We start from the raw sequence: 18,459 nt of genomic DNA, 5'->3' as shown, positions 1-18,459 counted from the left end.
TGTGCCTACTCCCCACCAATCACAACGCTGCCATTGCAGCGTTGTGATTGGTGGAGGGGAGGGAGGCTGCCTGTGGGTTGCAGCTTCCTGTCTGAGTGAGGAGAGCTGCGGTAGCAGGAAAACAGGGGACACGGGGGAAGGTAAATTTTGTTTTATTTTCTTAAACCCCTACTGCTTCCCCCCTACCCCCACCACACACAACACCCCCACACGATCCCCCCACTCACCCGTCATGCTGCCCGCGACTGCATGTAAAGCATGCTTTGAATCTATTCCTAGGGGGGAATACTCCGTCCTCCTAGTCCTTTAAAATGCGTTACCGTAACTTACCAATGGGGCAGCATTATACACACATGTGCAGAGGCGCGGGGACTAAGTAGATTGAAGACTGTGCCTAGTTTACAAATGGCCCCCGCTTTCGCAGAGGGGTCCCGCCACGAGGGGTCCCGCACTCGTGGCGGGACCTCCGTAATGGAAACTGCTCTACGGAGGCCCCATAACCATATAACGAGTGCGGGAGAGACTCCAGCCTCGACTGCGAGGCCATTTGTGAATTAGGCCCAGAGTCAGTCTGCAATTCCTGGTGCAATAGGAGGAGGCCTACCTTTACATATTCCATATCATCTGACTGGAACTAGGTAGGCAAATAAACTGCAAAATAAAGCAATAAGAAATACATGTTGCATGAATCTAGCTTTTTCTAGTGGGATGCAGCTGAAAATTACCAAAACTGAAAAGTTTTAAAAAATGCAGCGCTTTCTCTAGAACTTAACGTTGAGGCCACTTTTTGGAGCAGCCACAATTCAAAATGATATTTGAGATTTAGAAAGCCACTCAAGGACCAATTTGTGTCTCCTTGCGTGGTTCTGTAAGAAAACAAAAAGTCAATCACGATGGTTACACTGCGTCGGGTGGACCATGAGCATTGACATACACCCACCCTTGTACTGTAATGCATTCAAGATTTACTGAAGGTAGTAAACCTGATTTAATGTGAAAATCGTGCACCTCCTTGAGAGAGCAGTAACAGGGAGAAATAGCTTAATTTAGCTTTTTTACTTCCTCTTTACATTTGTGCTTTATTCTGCAGCTCACATATTCAATCAACCAATCAATCAGGGATTTGTGATGCATGCTATTCACACGTGCACGGGCGGAGAAACGTGCAGCTACGTCTTACCCAAATATCCAGGTCTTGAGGCTCTTCCTGAAGGCAAGCAGAATGTGGGAATGTCTGATTCTGAGCGGGAGTTTGTTCCAGGTCTTTGCCGTGATGTAGGAGTAGGCTCTCCCACTCGTTCTGGCTCTGCGAATTCAAGGGGTTTCAGCAAGGGCGAGGTCTGCGTAGCGGTGGTTTCTCTTGAGTGCGTAGAAGGAGATTCTTTTGTTGAGGTACTGAGAGCCTGTGTTATGGAGGTATTTGTAGGCGTGAGTGAGTAGCTTGAAGGTCACTCTCTTCTCGACAGGGAGCCAGTGGATGTTTCGTAGGTGCTGGGTGATGTGGCCTTTTCGTGGGATGCCGAGGATGAGTCTGGCAGCGGTGTTCTGGATGGTCTGGAGTTTTCAGAGCAGGATTTTGTTGATTGTGGCATAGAGGGACCCAGAGTCAACAGGGCAAAGCGGAGGTGCCCGGCAGGACAGACCGCAGTTCAGCACGGCTTGTAGAATCGGATCGCCGCGGGGAGCAAGTGGTGTTCAGGGGCGTGCATTCTCCATGGCGCAGGTATGTCCCCCGTCCAACATTGGCCTCGAGAATGCAACCGTGTGTCATCATGAAATCTGTACATTAAACTGAAAAGCAGCATGGACACCCTTATCTCTATCGCTGCCCTTCAGAGGGTGTCAGATTGTTGGGCTATGGGAAAGGTTCGAATCTGCGGCTGCCAAGCACAGGAGATCCAGTTGGAGGCGTTCTTCAGAAATGCTGCCAGTCGAAAGATTGGCGAGATGGGGAGCCCGGGAGGCTGGGAGAGCCCCGGGCCTGCGGGAGGTCAGGCTCAGGGATCTAGATGCCTTTCTATGGGACTGACGTCCCTTGCGGGACTGAGTACACCTCTGGCGCTGCTGTCTGGGGGATCGAGGTGAAGAGCTCCGCCGGCACCCAAGGGGGCGCTCCTCCATCAGCCAAGTCCAGGCAGCCTGTGGCAATTCAAAGAATTGTGTTTTTCCCTGGAAGATGACGCAGAGGCGAGCCGGAAACAGGAGTCGGTATTGAAGGCCAAGAGTTTGCATTTTCTTCTTTACTTCTATGTAGGAACGTCATTGGTCTTGGACCTCCTTGGTGTAGTCGGGAAACACCATAATGATGTTGTTTTTGAATTTTAGGGGTCCCAAGGACCGTGCCTCATGCAGGATCGCATCCCGGTCTTTAAAGTTGAGGATCTGGGCGATGATGGTCCAGCACGAAGTGCTATAACCCCTACAGCAAAACCATAGATCTTCCAACATTCATACACTCATTCATTGGTGGGGCCCATAACACCAACATTCACTCCGTATAGATCTATAGTCACACACACAAGAAGGGATAATCACTCCGTACGCTGGAAATGGGAGGAAAATCCACATAAACCCTGACGAGCAATGATCTTCCCTACCTCACCAGAATCTAGACATCACTTAATAAATCCTCCCATGAATAGGCCATGGATCTGCTGAGTTGCAGGGTAATGCGATACACAACTTTTCTATACAATCTAGAAATAAATCATCACTCAAATAATAATACCCGACACAGTTCTAGTAATAATAATGAAATATTTTATCTAAGAGAAAGCATGGAAAAAACGTCATAATACATTTCAATATCCCTGTCCATGATACATACGTGCCATGGTAGACAACATGCTATCTGGCATAACTGGTCTTCCATCTCGATAGACCCATACCTGGTCTGTTTTTCTTGGTGTACATCCTGCCTTTATCCACTGCCTAGTTTCCTCCTCACCTGCCTCTTCCTGCAATTGCCTCACTTCTTCCCATGTTCCTATAGCGTTAATAAACATCAAGGAACAAGAAGCCATCTCCTTCTCTTTTCCCCTGTTGACAGAATTCTGATTTCTTGCACAATACTGTGCCATGTCATTGGCGAATTTATTGCCAGTTGTGACGTAGTCACCACCTTGACCATGTGCTGCACATTTTACCACAGCTAATTGTTTAGGCAGCTGTATCGCATCAATCAATCTTCCAACCGCTTCAGCATTTTTAATTGGAGTTCCACCGGAGGTCAGGAAACCTCTTTGCAGCCAAAGTTGGCCGAAATCGTGGACAACTCCGAAGCCATACTGGCAATCAGTTATCACAGTCACTCTCTCGTTTTTCCCAATCTTACATGCTCTAGTCAGGGCCATTAATTCTTTCACCTGAGCAGATTTCACCCATTTAGATAAGATGCTTCCAACACTTCTGAAACTGTGCATACTGCATAGGCCGCACTCAACACCCCTTCTCAAGCATGACCCATCCACAAACATCACATAGTCACTTTCAGGCAAAGGAATGTCTTTTATGTCTGGACGGGGTTTTGTGCTGTAGTCGAGAACATCCAAACAATCATGATCTGCTTCATTTCTGACTTCCACATCCACACCATCAGGCAAAAGTGTTGCAGGATTCACATTCACACATCGTGCCAAACTCACATTTGATGCTCCTAAGATAACCTTTTCATACTTAGTCAGCCGACTGTGTGTCATGTACTGAGTACGACTTCTTGTTAAAAGAATCGCCACATCATGAGGTACATACACTTTCAAAGGATATCCCATCACAATCCCTTCACTCTGCTCCAAGCTTCGACATGTAGCAGCCACTGCTTTCAGACAACCAGGCAGACCTGCAGCCACTGAATCAAGCATTGACGAATAGTATGCAATCGGTCTCCTCAGACTCCCATGTTTTTGGATCAACACAGACAATGCACACCCATTTCTCTCACTGCAATACAATTCAAACTCTTTCTCGTAATCAGGCATTCCTAGGGCTGGGGCTTCAGTTTCTTAAATGCCGCCACTTCTTCTTTGTCCAATTCAATGGGGTCTTTTACATCACTTCTTGTTAACCTTACCAAAGGTTTTGCTATCAGAGAAAAATTGCTGATCCACTGGCGGCAGTAGCCTACCATCCCTAGAAACATTCTCACTTCTCTTTGTGTCATGGGAGCTCTCATTCCTCTTATGATCCTGATTCTGTCTATTGTTATTTTCCTCAGTCATTCTCAATATTGTGTCCCAAATACTGCACTTCTTTCTTGCAGCATTGTAACTTGGTTGGGGATACTTTCAATCCTCCATCTGCCAAGTGATTCAACAATGCTATGGTATCCACTTCACAAGCTTCACGTGTTTTTGATGCCACAAGGAGGTCATCAATATATTGCACTAACACCGAGCTTTCAGGCATTCGTAAACTCTCTAATGACTTTTTCAATAGCTGATTAAATACCGAGGGGCTTTCTGTATACCCCTGTGGAATTCGGCACCATGCCAAAATACGGTCTCCAAACCGAAATGCAAAAATCTGCTGGCTGTCATGATGCAACGGGATTGAAAAGAACGCATGGCACAAATCAATCACTGTGTACCATTCTGCATCATGGGGAATCTGATACAAGATCACTGATGGATTTGGTACGATGGGACAGCAAGGCACAACAATTTTGTTTACCTTTCTCAGGTCTTGTACTATCCTGAACTTCCCATTAGGTTTCTTCAGGCCCATTATGGGTGAATTACATGGACTGCTCAATATCTCTCTCAAAATTCCCTGTTTGATCATTTTCTCAATTATTGGAGTGATTCCTTCATTATGTCAGGTGTCAATCTGTACTGGGGAATGTTTGGGTAACTTACTCCTTCCTTTATAGTAATTTTTACTGGGTCTACATTTCTCATTAGACCTACATCTTCTCCTGTGAAATCCCATACCTCTGCTTTTACTGACTTTTTCAACTCTGGGGGTAGTTCGTCTGGATTAAACACTGCATATGTCCCAACATTTTCACACTCTCTGTTGGCTATGGTCATTTTATACAAAACATCTTCATCTGGGGTCTCAAAGGCAATTCCATCAGGCGTACAAAATATGGTGCAATTCATCTTGCACAACAAATCCCTTCCTAGCAAATTAACGGGACTTGTATCACATACCACAAATCTATGCATTTCTGAAAATGTCCCTATACTAACCTTCACTGGTTCAGTAAAGTATGTCTTCAATTGTTGGTTAGATACCCCAACTACTTGGATTGTTTCATCCGAAAGAGGAAGGTTTTTCACATCAGCTGTTCTAACAGTTGATCGAGTAGCACCAGTGTCCACTAAAAAGGTAATGTTTTCATCATTGACCTTCCCATCTACAAAAGGTCCTGTCTGGTCTACTTCTAGAGTGGCGCCAAGTATGCACTCCTCTTCCTCCCTTTGGCACCGTCAATATCCTACCTCTGAGTCACTTCCATCCTGCTGCAGCCAATACTGTGACGCTGCGCGAGCGCGTGAAGGTTTATTTACCTGTTCTTCATTGTAGAATCCCGATTCAGTATTGTATTTCTGTGTGTTTCTGCTCTGCGGAAAAGGCGGCTTTGGCACCTGATTCCGTGGGGCATTCACCTGCTGCTGCTGCTGCAGTTGACCACCAACCTCTTTCTGCACCTGTGGATTTAATGATTGATTTTCATGATTAGCATTCGGAGGATTTTTACACTCAGATTTCCAATGTCCTAGCTCGCCGCAATTATGGCACGGGAACTTCTTTTTGGCTTCTTCTAAATTACCTTTCCCTTTCCCGAATCTGGGTTTCATACCTGGGTTATTTGCTTGCTCTACTAACTGAGCTTCCTGTCGTTCGGCTACCTTTACTTGTGCCCACATTGCCTTTTCTTTCAATTTTCGCTGATTTGCCTCAATCTCATCACTGAAGTACTTAGCATGTCTCAAAACCTCATCTATTTTCTTGTTCTGCCAGTCCACTGTGTGCTGTTTAATCATGTCACCTATTTCTGGGCGTAAACCATATACAAACCTGTACACAAAATGGCTTAAATCTTTTTCACTGAGATTCTCATCCCCACTGAACTGTTTAAATGCCTGAATTAATCTTTCATAGTACGCATGTACTGACTCCTTACTTTCCTGATGGGTTCTGTCAATCTTTACCCAGTCGGTTTCTTTGGGGGGTACCTTATTCTTCAGGAAGACTATGACTTGCTCATACTTCTTCATTACTTCTGGATCGGGAGCTCCTGTCTTTGGATCTCTAGGATACTGTTTAGTTGGCCAGTTAATCATCAACTTACACTCTGACCACAAATCAGCAGGTACAATTATATCGAAAAAACTATTCAGATCTATCCTCAATACTTTTGACAATTTTACGAATCTGTCTACTTGCCGGTACCACTCGACGGGCTTTTCGCGTAGTCGAGGGAAATAATTTGTGAAAGACAAAATATCCTGTCTTGTCCACGGGACATGCACATACCCTCCACCTGGAATCTCTCTCATGGGATATTCTGTCGTTATCTTCTCCTTTTCCCTTACAGGAAATGCTGGAGTTGCTTTTTCTGAAGCATCATCCCGTCTTTTGCACCACTTACTCCTCCATTTGTCCACATCTCCCCACTTTCTTAGTATATCAACAATCTCTTTAATTTGACCTATTCGTCCCGTAGTGTTCAGATTTTCAATGTCTTTTTCCGTAAAATCAACTCTGTAAGGTTTTTGTAAAGCTTTTACTTTGTCAAAATCTATTCCCCTCTCATTTGCAATCTCCCCCAATTTTTCATGCAGGTTTCTTGCTCTCCAGGTTGCACTTTTACAGAGGAACAATATTTCCTCATCCTGGTAGTTTTTCAATTTCTCTACTGGAATAGTTCAGAGTATCAATTCTTCCAGTATCATTCGCAATTTTGCCACATCTAATGACTGGGATTCCTGATCTGTTTTCTGTAACCCCTTAAGCCATTCATTTAATTCTTCCACCGAGGGTCCTATCAAACTGTCTATATTTACTTGTTCTTGTGTCTTTTGTGGTTCTAATACAGTTCCTCTTGTCATACCATTCGGATTCACAAAGGAGTTATTTGGAACATTTGGTTCAAACATATTTACTGTCGGTCCCCACGGATTGTCCATTTGAATCCGTTCTGGGTTCATGGTCACATTTTGATTACTATACGGTACTGTCAAGCAATGTTCGCTGTCTTTTTGTCTCTCAAATATGGGCATTACTGGACCTATTGTCACGGGAACAGTTACTGCTTCTAGATTTTTAGTCAATTCCCTTATTTTATCAGTTAATTCCAGGGTAGTTTTAGCTAATTATGCTGAATTCTCACTATTTCCTTTATTTTCTACTTGTTTTTCCGCTTCTTTTGTAGAGCTACATTTCCCTACTCCTGGTGACACAATCTCTGTCTTAATTGTTCTTAGTGTTTCTCTCATTGGGGCACTTGGAGTCGATGTCTCTGGTTCAGGTCGATACGGGGGTGGATTTTTATAAAATACTTCATCTAGCACATCATCCTCTGATTCATTTGCCTCGTACCCACTTGATTCTACATTTCGCTTTTTCTCTGTACATTTTCGTCCTTCATTCTCTCCTGACATTCTCACAGGATACATGCCATCTGTCATACTTGCATCTCGCCATCGTTTCATTCGATCGTCATGTGTCTCATGTCCATAGGGTCTACCAAACATATACCGATAGTTTCTACCACTTCTCTGTTTTTCTCGCTCATGCATTTCATCCTCCCATTCCGCCAGTGCCTCATACTGTGTAGGTCTAGGTCTTGGTTCTAAGTCATTCATCTTGTCTCGTAAATTTCTCAAAACTGCCAAATTAAAGGAACCATGTTCTGGAAATGCCAAGACTCCGTCGTCCTTGGTATATTTTACCCAATTATCTAGCCAAATGCATGTATGATAGCCATACTTTGCAATCATCATAGACGCAGGGGTTTTCGGCGGCGGAAGTAACTGTCCTTCCCTCGTCTTAACCTGTTTGTCCTTTTTAAACCACTTTTTAACTTTCCCAAACCACGTTTTCTTCTTTTCTGGTGGTTGGTAATACATTTTCATATTTTTCGCGTACCTCCTAGTTCTTTTACAATGGTACCGCGATTCTGTCCAGTCCCAGCGCGACTCACACCAACGCACCAATCAGGAGTGTCTACGTCACTGTTACAATCCTCCAGTCCCAGCGTGACTCACACTAGCGCACCAATAGGAAGCATTTACGTCTCACTGTCTTTCTCCACTCCCAGCGCGGCTTTACACTAACGCACCAGTCAGGAGCGTTCACTCCTCTGCCTTACTGTCCAATCCTAGCGCGGTCGTTCTGACGTCAGCAGCCGCTGCGGCAGCTCTGCTCTAGCTCCTGCTCTCGCTGACTGACCCCTCCTTTACAAAATCCGCTCAGAAAATGTATTTTTCGTGCCAATTTCTACAATTTTGTTAGTAACAACATTAAAACATCTCCATTGTCTGCTTCGCTAACCCAGAGACAGTAAATAGACCTTTTTCACAAGAATTCTGTTTTTCTCGAAAACAGAGCTTACCTCTGTCCTACTACGGAATCAATACATTCGTCGATAAAGTAGCACATCCCTCTACTCTACCCTTCTGACAAGCATCAACTAACCCTCTTCTCTAGATCTTGATCGATACTAGAGTTTTGCAATTAGTCAGAATGCCTTTTCATTTACACACTTGCACACGGAAAATGGAGTACATTCACACAGATTCTGTCCTTCCCAAGAGCAGCGCTTGCCTCTGCCCTATTACAGAATATAACATTCGTTAACAAAGCAGCGCTTCCCTCTACTTTGTCCTTCTAACAAGCTCAGAATATACCTGCTAGCTTTTCAGTAATAAGCGTTATCGGTATGCCAATTGGTTTCCTGGTACTTAAGACCAAAATTTCACAGATAACCCTTCGCTATCATTCATACTCCTCTTACACCGAGAATTTTACTAGTGGCAACACACGACGATGCTACTGAATCGAACCCAGACAATGCGCCGTGCAACTTCACTTGTCACACGTTTTTCCCGTGTACCTACGGGTAACCACAATTCCGTTTTTCCCGAGAGCAGCGCTTACCTCTGCTCTACTACAGAACTGTTACTTCCGACTTCCTACATCCCAGAAGTCGTGCAAACAACATATAACTCGACGCAACTCCACATAGAGTGTTAGTACATGAATCAATACCAATCAATAATCAATGAGCTATTTACAAGCAACCGTCGCAAAACCCAAGACAATAGCAAACCATCATTCTGCTACCAGGAAAACTGATCCAGCGCAAAGTGCTATAACCCCTGCAGCAAAACCATAGATCTTCCAACATTCATACACTCCTTCATTGGTGGGGCCCATAACACCAACATTCACTCCGTATAGATCTATAGTCACACACACAAGAAGGGATAATCACTCCGTACGCTGGAAATGGGAGGAAAATACACATAAACCCTGACAAGCAATGATCTTCCCTACCTCACCAGAATCTAGACATCACTTAATAAATCCTCCCATGAATAGGCCATGGATCTGCTGAGTTGCAGGGTAATGCGATACACAACTTTTCTATACAATCTAGAAATAAATCATCACTCAAATAATAATACCCGACACAGTTCTAGTAATAATAATGACATTTTTTATCTAAGAGAAAGCATGGAAAATACGTCATAATACATTTCAATATCCCTGTCAGTATATTTACCTATTCTGGCTCAATGTCGTCCTCTAAGTCAGACCCAAGTCGTTCGTCTCTATGCCCATAAGATAGGAAAGTTCGTAGGAAAATTGGGCATTCAGATCAGTCCATCCGAGTCTCTGGCAGGCCCCGTCCAGCAGAGTCACCGTCCTCTCCGTCAGAGCGGTGTCAGGAATCAATCAAATAGGAGAGGCAAAGAGTTCCCTTCAAGAAGATCTCCTCGAACCCTCACTAGTCGAACATTTTTATAATGAAATAGTCGGAAGCATTGGAAACATTGCATGCTTTAGGCTAAACCTGATTGGTTCACTGGGATCGACCCTTCCATTTCCCAGCGCAAAATGTTGCACTTAATATAATACAATTTTAATATTTATCAGAAACAAGTTCTGCTCGTCCATCCTGCCAATCTTGCTAGGTCATCCGCTCGCAGCATCTTGTTTTACAGATGGTCTCTTTTTATTAATATCGAGTTTGCAACAGTTGCATTCCATGATCCTCGCAGAGTAATTTAGCTGGTAATATCATCACGAGAAGTGTGGCTCAATGATTAGAGCGGCAGACCCTGATGCAGAGGTCTGGCCTGGGACCAGGGTTCAATTCCCGCCTCGGTGGGTCTTGGGCTCAAAAATTCCATGGACCTGATAATTCTCGCCTCGGTGCCTATTCTAATCATGGGGTCCCACTCTGCAACTCTGGGCAATAGCTTGCTTAATCTCCACAACGGCCCCCACAACGCTAAGGATGCCTGTCCTCCACCTTGGGGGTGCCCAGGAGTGGACACCTCACAGGGAAAGCCAGGAGGGGTTCCACAGCGGTATTCGTACAAGCGCCTTGAGACCCTTGCGGGTGAGTAGTGCGCTATACAAGTATCAATTTTTATCAATTTACAATTTCATTTTTCCCAATTGGTCTTTTGTTTAGAATCTTTTACTCCAGTCCGTCTGGGATTGTAAGTAGGTTGGCCTTAAATGTATCCTTCACTTGGTAACTTTCTCTTTGTTGGCAGGCAGCCCGGACTGGCTGTCCTTGGTGTGGTCACCATACGAGTTCAATTGCAGGCCACTGCAGCAACGCATGCGTACATCGCCCATTTGTGCTTTCAGTTAAACATCTTGTCAGGGGTGTTGTAGTCCTTCTTTTGTTAATGTAGTTTGATGCCAAGTTTGGTTGCACCACGCAAGCAACCTTGCTGTTACCTGTGACGTGGCCATAGAATCCTCGTATTGTATTTAGCTGACGTCATGAAATGCCTGGCATTCCTTCGCCAGCTGTCCGTGTGTCAGCACACGCTTCTTACTGCCGCTGTGGGCTTTATTATTGGTAATTTAATAAATACAATTTAATAACTTTAATTGTTGTGTAATACCTTCATTACAACAATTTGGCGACGAGCGTGTTTTGTAAAAGAAAAATCGGGCCCGCATCGGACTTCAAAGAAAAATACCTGCGGTGAAATTCTATGAGGATTTTGTTATTCTTCAAGGCAAGTTGCTACAAACCTTTTTATTTTAATCGCTTGCCAGTTTTCTAACCAAAGAATGCAATTTGCATTCAATCTTGTGTATTCTAGTCTACGTGAGGAGCTTGTGACGGTTGAAGGTTGACAGTTGAAGTCTGTCAACGCAACGGCATTCTCAGCTGTAACTGTCAACAGCTGTTTCTAGTGTTCGGCAACGGAATTTCGTGACGCGCATCACGTGATCTGACGTAACGTGCGTGACTCCATTTTAGATTTGGCAAAATACATGTAAGTTACTCGTATTTCAGTTATTTTTGCCAGCAGTTACACGCAAATGGATTTTCATGTGTGTTCAAGGTATTGAAGAAGCAATTATTATAATTTTCATTTATAAACATTTGTTGCTTTTAGTAATTCGTTCGTTTTGGGAATATTGAAGATTTTATTTACAACTAAATTCTAAAGAAAGTATTTATAGTTGAAACTCAATTCAGCATTGACTATTCCTATTCTATTTTAAAGCTGCAAAATATTTTTGTGTTTCATCAGCCATCTTCAAAAATTGCGTTAAAAATAAAAATAGAGGAAGACTTTTGTGAAAGTGACAGCATGGCTCAAAATTCTAACATAAATGCGCCTGTGGCATTTTTGGCTGAACCGGGCAAACCATCTATGAAGTGGAGGAACTGGCTACGTGCATTCGAGAACTATTTAGTAGCAATAGATGGAAAAAAATACGAGCCTGAAAGAAAAAAAGCTATTATGTTTGGGTTACTTGGTACGGCTGGTCAAGAAATATTTGATAGCTTACCTGAATACGAAGTACAACCTGGTCAATTCATACCATTAGATGAATTTCAGGAAGCAGTAAAGAGATTAGAAAAGCAATTTGGTGAGGAACCAAATATTATGGTTGGCAGGCACCGTTTCGCTATGCGCAAGCAACAAGAAACTGAGACTGTGGAGGAATACATTGCCAGTCTGAGAGTGTTAGCCACCAAATGTGAATATAATGAAATGGTAGATGTATATATTCGTGATCAGTTTGTTTTCCATTGTTTTGAAAAAAAGATTCAAGAACGACTTTTAGCGTGTAGAAACCCTTCTCTACAGGAAGTAATAGATATTGCTAAAGGGATAGAACGTTCTTTGGAAAGCACAAAGGAACTTTCAGCAGATAAGAATTCAAATGCAAATGTTTTTTCAATTCAGGATAAAAAGAAAAATTTTGTGAAAAATGTACAGAAAAACAAACAAAGTAATGTTGTAGATTCTAAAACATTTGTTTGTTTAAGATGCGGTTCTAAAAACCATATTGCAGATTTTCCAGGATGCCCAGCGCTGGGTAAGAAATGTACAAATTGTGGTAAAATTGGGCATTTCGCAGGAGTCTGCAGAAATTTTAGATCTAATTCAACGCAAAATGTAAGAGTTAGTTATGTCGATGAGTTTAATGAAGAAATGTGTGCTAACATTGTTTTGTGGGATTATTAGTTTCCGATGTAAACCCAAAAGCTTACGGTGATTATGACATTAACATGTTAGGTTATTTTCAAGATAATTTAAATGTAAAAGGAAGATCAATTTTGACAAAAATTTATGTTGCAGAACGTGGCAAAAACAGTGTTGGGTGGAAAGACCTAGCAAGGTTAGGCATTTTGTTGAAACCTGGTGCAGATGATCCTATTGTTCTTAGTGATGTTTTGGTTGCTTCTGTCCAGTATTCTTGTGTCCCTTCTTCATCTCACAATAGTTTAGATGCTGTTCCGTGCAAATATGAATCGGTTTTTGAAGACCGCATCGGATGTGTTAAAGGTTACGAGCATTCTATCAAGTTAAAGAAGAATGCGATACCTATCAAACACAAGGTAAGAGCTGTTCCCTTATCCATTAGAAAGGATTTCCAAAATTACTTGATAGGTTAGTCAAAGAGGAAGTAATAGAACCAACGGATTCCTCTGAGTGGATTTCCGCTATTGTTATTATTAAGAAAAAGAATGGCGATTTACGCTTATGTGCCGACTTGAGGTCACTTAACAAAAATATTTTGGTGGATTGCCATCCTTTGCCGAAAATTCAGGAAATATTGGCATCCACATCTGGATCTACATATTTTTCATTAATTGATCTCAAATCGGCCTATCATCAGGTGAAGCTTGCTGATGACTCTAAAGATTACACTACATTTGTTACCCCTTTGGGAGCTTTCAGATTTATTAGACTTCCTTTTGGTTTAGCGTCAACTGCAAGTGTTTTCCAGAAACTTATGGAAAGTATTCTCAAAGATGTTAAGGGAGTTGAAAAGTTTCAAGATGATGTTTTGATTCATGCCGCTACTGCAGAAGAGCATAACAGCATTCTTGACACAGTTCTGCACAAGTTTAATGAAAGAGGTATGACTGTCTCTAAAGATAAGTGTGCATTTTTTCAAAAAGAAATTGAATATTTAGGCCATTTTATCAGTGGTAATGGTATTAGACCAAAATTGGATCTTGTGAAAGCCATTTCTGAGGCACCGAGACCGGAAGATAAAGATGCTCTACGGTCCTTCTTGGGTCTCAGTGAATATTATTCACGGTTCATAGAAAGCTATGCGGAGAAAGTAGAACCTTTACGTAGCCTTCTTCGTAAGGGAGAAAAATTTGTTTGGTCAAGTAACCAAGATTCAGCGTTTTCAGTAATCAAACATGCTATTGTTAATGCACCAACTCTACATCCTTATGATTCGGAAGGTAAAAATATAGTAACTGTTGATGCTAGCTCAGTAGGCATTGGTGCAATTTTTACTCAAAAAATTAAGAATGCTGTTCACACTGTAGCTTTCATTTCCAGGCGCTTGCTTGATTCCGAGCTTCATTACAGCACTATTGAAAGAGAAACTCTAGCCTGTGTTTGGGCAGTAGAAAAACTGAAAATGTATCTTTGGGGCAAAGAGTTTGAATTGGTCACTGACCACAAACCATTAACTTATATGTTTGATGGTTATGGCAGGGGTAATGGTAAGGCCTCTGCCAGACTGGTAAGACTTATTGCAAGATTACAAGAGTACAATTTTACCATTAAACACATTCCAGGCAAGGAAAATATCCGTGCAGATTTTCTATCCAGGTTACCTTTAGAATCTTCAGAACCACAAATGGAAGAAGACACTGAATGTGTAGTAGCTTCGGTAGATATTCTTTTGAACTCTGAACAGTCTTGCACTGAGACTGAATGGTTAGAGCTCAGCAGCAGCGATTATATATTGAACAAAGTTAAGGAATTTGTTAAAGGAAACTGGCCGCCTATGAGAAATTTAACTTCAGAGTTTAAAACGTATTGTCAAGTGGAAAATGAACTAAGCATTGTAAATAATTTACTTTTTCGTGGTGATCTGTTGATTCCTCCTACAAAATTGAGGAAAAGGTTAATTGATATAGCACATAGGAGCCATCCTGGCTCAACACTTACTAAGAAAATGTTGAAAATGCATTATTGGTGGCCAGGAATGGATGCTGATGTGGATTTATTGATTGATACTTGTGTAGTTTGCTTGAAATCTGATAAGCACTGGAAGACAAGAGTTAATGAAATGCAATTAGTGTCCATTCCCAACACATCTTGGAGCAAAATAGCAATTGATTTTGCAGGTCCTTTTAATCTTTTAGAACCTGACTGCAGATTCATGATAGTGGTTACTGACTACTACAGCAAGTGGATTTATGTTGAATTTGTTACAGTGATAGACACTAATGCGGTAATCACATTTCTTGAAAAATGTTTTGCTGTTGAAGGATTACCTTGTATTCTAGTGTCTGACAATGGCAAGCAATTTATCTCAGGAAAGATGTTGTCATTTTGCAGCACTATAGTATTGAACAGGAAAAGACTCCTTTTTATTCACCAAAATCCAATGGACAAGTAGAAAGAGTCAATAGATTCTTGAAGGAAGGCATTCAACTTGCCATTGCTTCCAAATTTCCAGTGAAAGAATTCATTCAAGAGAAGGTGAACGCATACAACAACACGACTAATTCGGTTACTGGTTTTTCCCCTTTTTTCCTAATGAGAGGCAGAAAAGGTAAAACATTGCTGACACCTATGTTTATTGAACTCAAGAAAAATCCTACAAGCTTTAACGAAGTCAATGATGGACTAATAAAAGTCAAAGAAAGAATCCAAGAACATCAAATCAAATCTAAAGCTTACCATGATAAAATACATAGAGCTATCAACAAAAGCTTTGAAAAAGAAGATTGGGTTATTCTTCAAAAACCATCCAAAGTACAAAAAGGAGAATCCAAGTTCACAGCTCCATCTAAGTTATTGAAGTTACTCAGAGTTCGGTTCTCTTGGACAAATTTGGATGGAGAAGCAAGAGTGATGTGGTTAAACTCAAACCAGGTCAAAGAGAACTCATTGAAGAGTCTAACAAAAATAACTTAGAATCAGAGAACGATTATCTATGGTTACCTTCAGAGTCATGTGATGTTAATCATAACGTGACGACAAATGCAAGATGTGTTATCAATTCATCAGAGGCAAACGAGTGTGATGGCAGTAGTTCTTCCTTACCTGTTCACCTTTCAGCTGGAAGACATCAGGAATCTGAGTGTGGATTAGTTAGGCAAAGTCCACAGTTTACAGATGAATCTACTTCAGAAACGAATGCGCCATCAGATGTTGCAGTTTCTAGTCAAAATGTATTTGAAGGTACATGTACCACCTCTGGTAGAATGTCATGCATTCCCAACAAGTATAAGGACTATGTTTTGTTTTAACTTACTCTTGTATCTCTTTTCTTAGCAAAGGGAGATGTTGTAGTCGTTCTTTTGTTAATGTAGTTTGATGCCAAGTTTGGTTGCACCACGCAAGCAACCTTGCTGTTACCTGTGACGTGGCCATAGAATCCTCGTATTGTATTTAGCTGACGTCATGAAATGCCTGACATTCCTTCGCCAGCTGTCCGTGTGTCAGCACACGCTTCTTACTGCCGCTGTGGGCTTTATTATTGGTAATTTAATAAATACAATTTAATAACTTTAATTGTTGTGTAATACCTTCATTACTACAAGGGGAAAGGACCGGCAGCCATCTTGCGGGCCAAATCATGTCAACTTTAGATGAAAAAGAGCGTAAATATAATTAATACATGGAAAAGGCTAATACAGTGTTAACCCCTCACTAAACCCTTTATGTGTATGTATTTATCTAGCCATAAGCAAACATTTAATGCACAAAATCACCATTTACGTCACATAAGCAACATATAACATGCAATATTTTATCATTTATCACTAATATGCGTACGCAAATCAGTTCACATATTAATTAGGCCATGCCAATGCAGTTCCCACATATAATTCTATATTAGTAAGGTTGGTTAGTCTCCAAAAATACACACGGTTAATATAATTAATATTAAATTCTAGTCACTTTAGTTATAGATCCCAATAATAAGGGGATACTCAAAAATATAAGAAAACCCCGCTCCATCACGTCATTGGTCTTGGACCTCCTTGGTGTAGTCGGGAAACACCATAATGATGTGGTTTTGGAATTTTAGGGGTCCCAAGGACCGTGCCTCATGCAGGATCGCATCCGGTCTTTAAAGTTGAGGATCTGGGCGATGATGGGATGGTGCGGGGCTCCGGGCGGTGGTTTGGGTGCAAGAGACCGGTGGGGTCTCTCCACCGCGAACCATGTTGAGAGTGTGTCCTTGGACATCCAAGAGGAGAGTCGGGTTTCGAATGAAGGTGGCCATCTGCTTCTTTTCGGCCTCCTCAGAAAATCCCACCACGCGGATGTTGTTGCGGCACAAGTGGTTTTCGGCATCCTCCACGTGTCTGTGGCGCTCCTTGGTGTGGCACTGCAATTGGGCAACTTGTTCTTTTAGTTGATGGACATCATCCTCCACCATGGGGAGGCGAGATTCAGCCTCCGTGATGCGGGCCTTGGCATTGCGCAGGTCCTGTTGGATAAGGGACATGTCGACCCTGACCTCACTGATCTTCCCTTCCACCAAGGCCTGGGACATGCTGATCGCCTGCAGGATAGTGGCCAAGTCCTTGCCCTGGAGAGAAGGCCGGCCTCAGTGTGCTCTGGGGGATCTTAGTCAACCGTGGTAAATTGGTTGATCTTCGCTTGCATATGGGTGGCAGAGGATTTAGGGCCCCAGTCTTTCCCCATGGCAAGTATTGGAAAGAGCACTGGTGGAGGTCCGGGGTCAGGGTGGGTCTGATGCAGGTCCCCACATGCCGAGGCCAGGTGGGTGCCCCTGGCTTCAAATGAAAGGTCTGTAGGGCCTGAGATCCAGTCCCCGGAGCGTGCGTCCTCCCAAAAGCTGTATATGTGTGCTCCACTGTGGGCGGGAACCCCCCAGGGCGTGTGCCAATGTCCGGATCCTATGGGGAGCAGGGGGAACTCCACTTCGTCAATGCGCCAAGGTGCGGGCTGGGGCTGCGCCCGCTACACTGTGTTAGAGATCCTGTGATCACTCAGGAGCACAACCAAGTCAGTGGTGGGGTAGGATGAATTGTGGATCCAGCTCGCACCTTGCTCCCACCCAAGCAGGAGGCCTAAACTCCCCTTATGGTCAGCAATGCAGGGAAGGACTCCAGGCAGGCACCACTAGCACCTTATTGCAGTTCCAAAGGCCCACAAGAATCACTACATGGGGCCCAGGTCACTCAGTCCAGGCGGAGCACCATCCCAGAGGCCCTCTTCCTCACCCCCTTGTTAGATGGGAGCAAAGTGGCCCAGGAGCAACAGTGGAATGATCAGGATGCAGCAGGCCCTGGTCAAGAGGACCGCCGAGACATCCACCGCAAGCCTCTGTGCGTCCGGGGTGAGGCGGAGTACAACAGTGCAGTCTTTCAGATCAGGGACCCCCCCAGGGGGATCCGAGGCCCTGTTTGAACCCGAGGTTCAAATTCTCTCAGCCGCGGGATGGAAGGGGGCCACTCACTGCCTCAGCAGGGCCCAGCAGGTCTGGGCAGGCCTCCGCTCCACTCGTCATGGCCCAGTGCGGCCCGGCCTCTCAGTCCACTGAGTCGTCAGTTGGCCGCGGTTCCCCGGGTCCACAGCCAGGATCTGGAGCGTTAGCGGGCAGGGTCTGGTGCTGTGGTGAGGGGCCTCGTCCCCATGAGACCCCAGCAAACCGCTGCGGGAAGTCCCTAGCCCCTCGTAGCCAATTAGAAGGAGCCCGGGTCCGCATCGTGGCTGCTGCTTTTGCAGCCGCTGGTGAAAGGTGGCCTTTGGGTGGACTTAGGCGGCCCACCGGACCCCACAA

General features: G+C 43.5%; 1 protein-coding gene across 2 annotated transcripts in view; it reads right to left on the bottom strand.

Moving 5' to 3' along the window:
* The window catches only part of LOC146863556 (extracellular calcium-sensing receptor-like), a 67,492-nt gene that overhangs the window by 20,709 nt on the left and 28,324 nt on the right, over positions 1 to 18,459 (bottom strand). The window contains exon 2 of one of the 2 annotated variants that reach the window (XM_085643021.1): positions 5,511 to 5,651. The exons of the other annotated variant lie outside the window; for it this stretch is intronic. Coding sequence (XP_085499147.1) covers positions 5,511 to 5,651 — 141 coding nt within the window. The remainder of the gene's footprint in view (positions 1 to 5,510; positions 5,652 to 18,459) is intronic. 2 annotated transcript variants of the gene reach the window in all.

The sequence above is a fragment of the Triturus cristatus genome, chromosome 2_2, assembly GCF_964204655.1.
Source record: "Triturus cristatus chromosome 2_2, aTriCri1.1, whole genome shotgun sequence".
Classification (NCBI taxonomy): Eukaryota; Metazoa; Chordata; class Amphibia; order Caudata; family Salamandridae; genus Triturus; species Triturus cristatus.
This window is presented reverse-complemented; position numbering and strand designations above follow the sequence as displayed.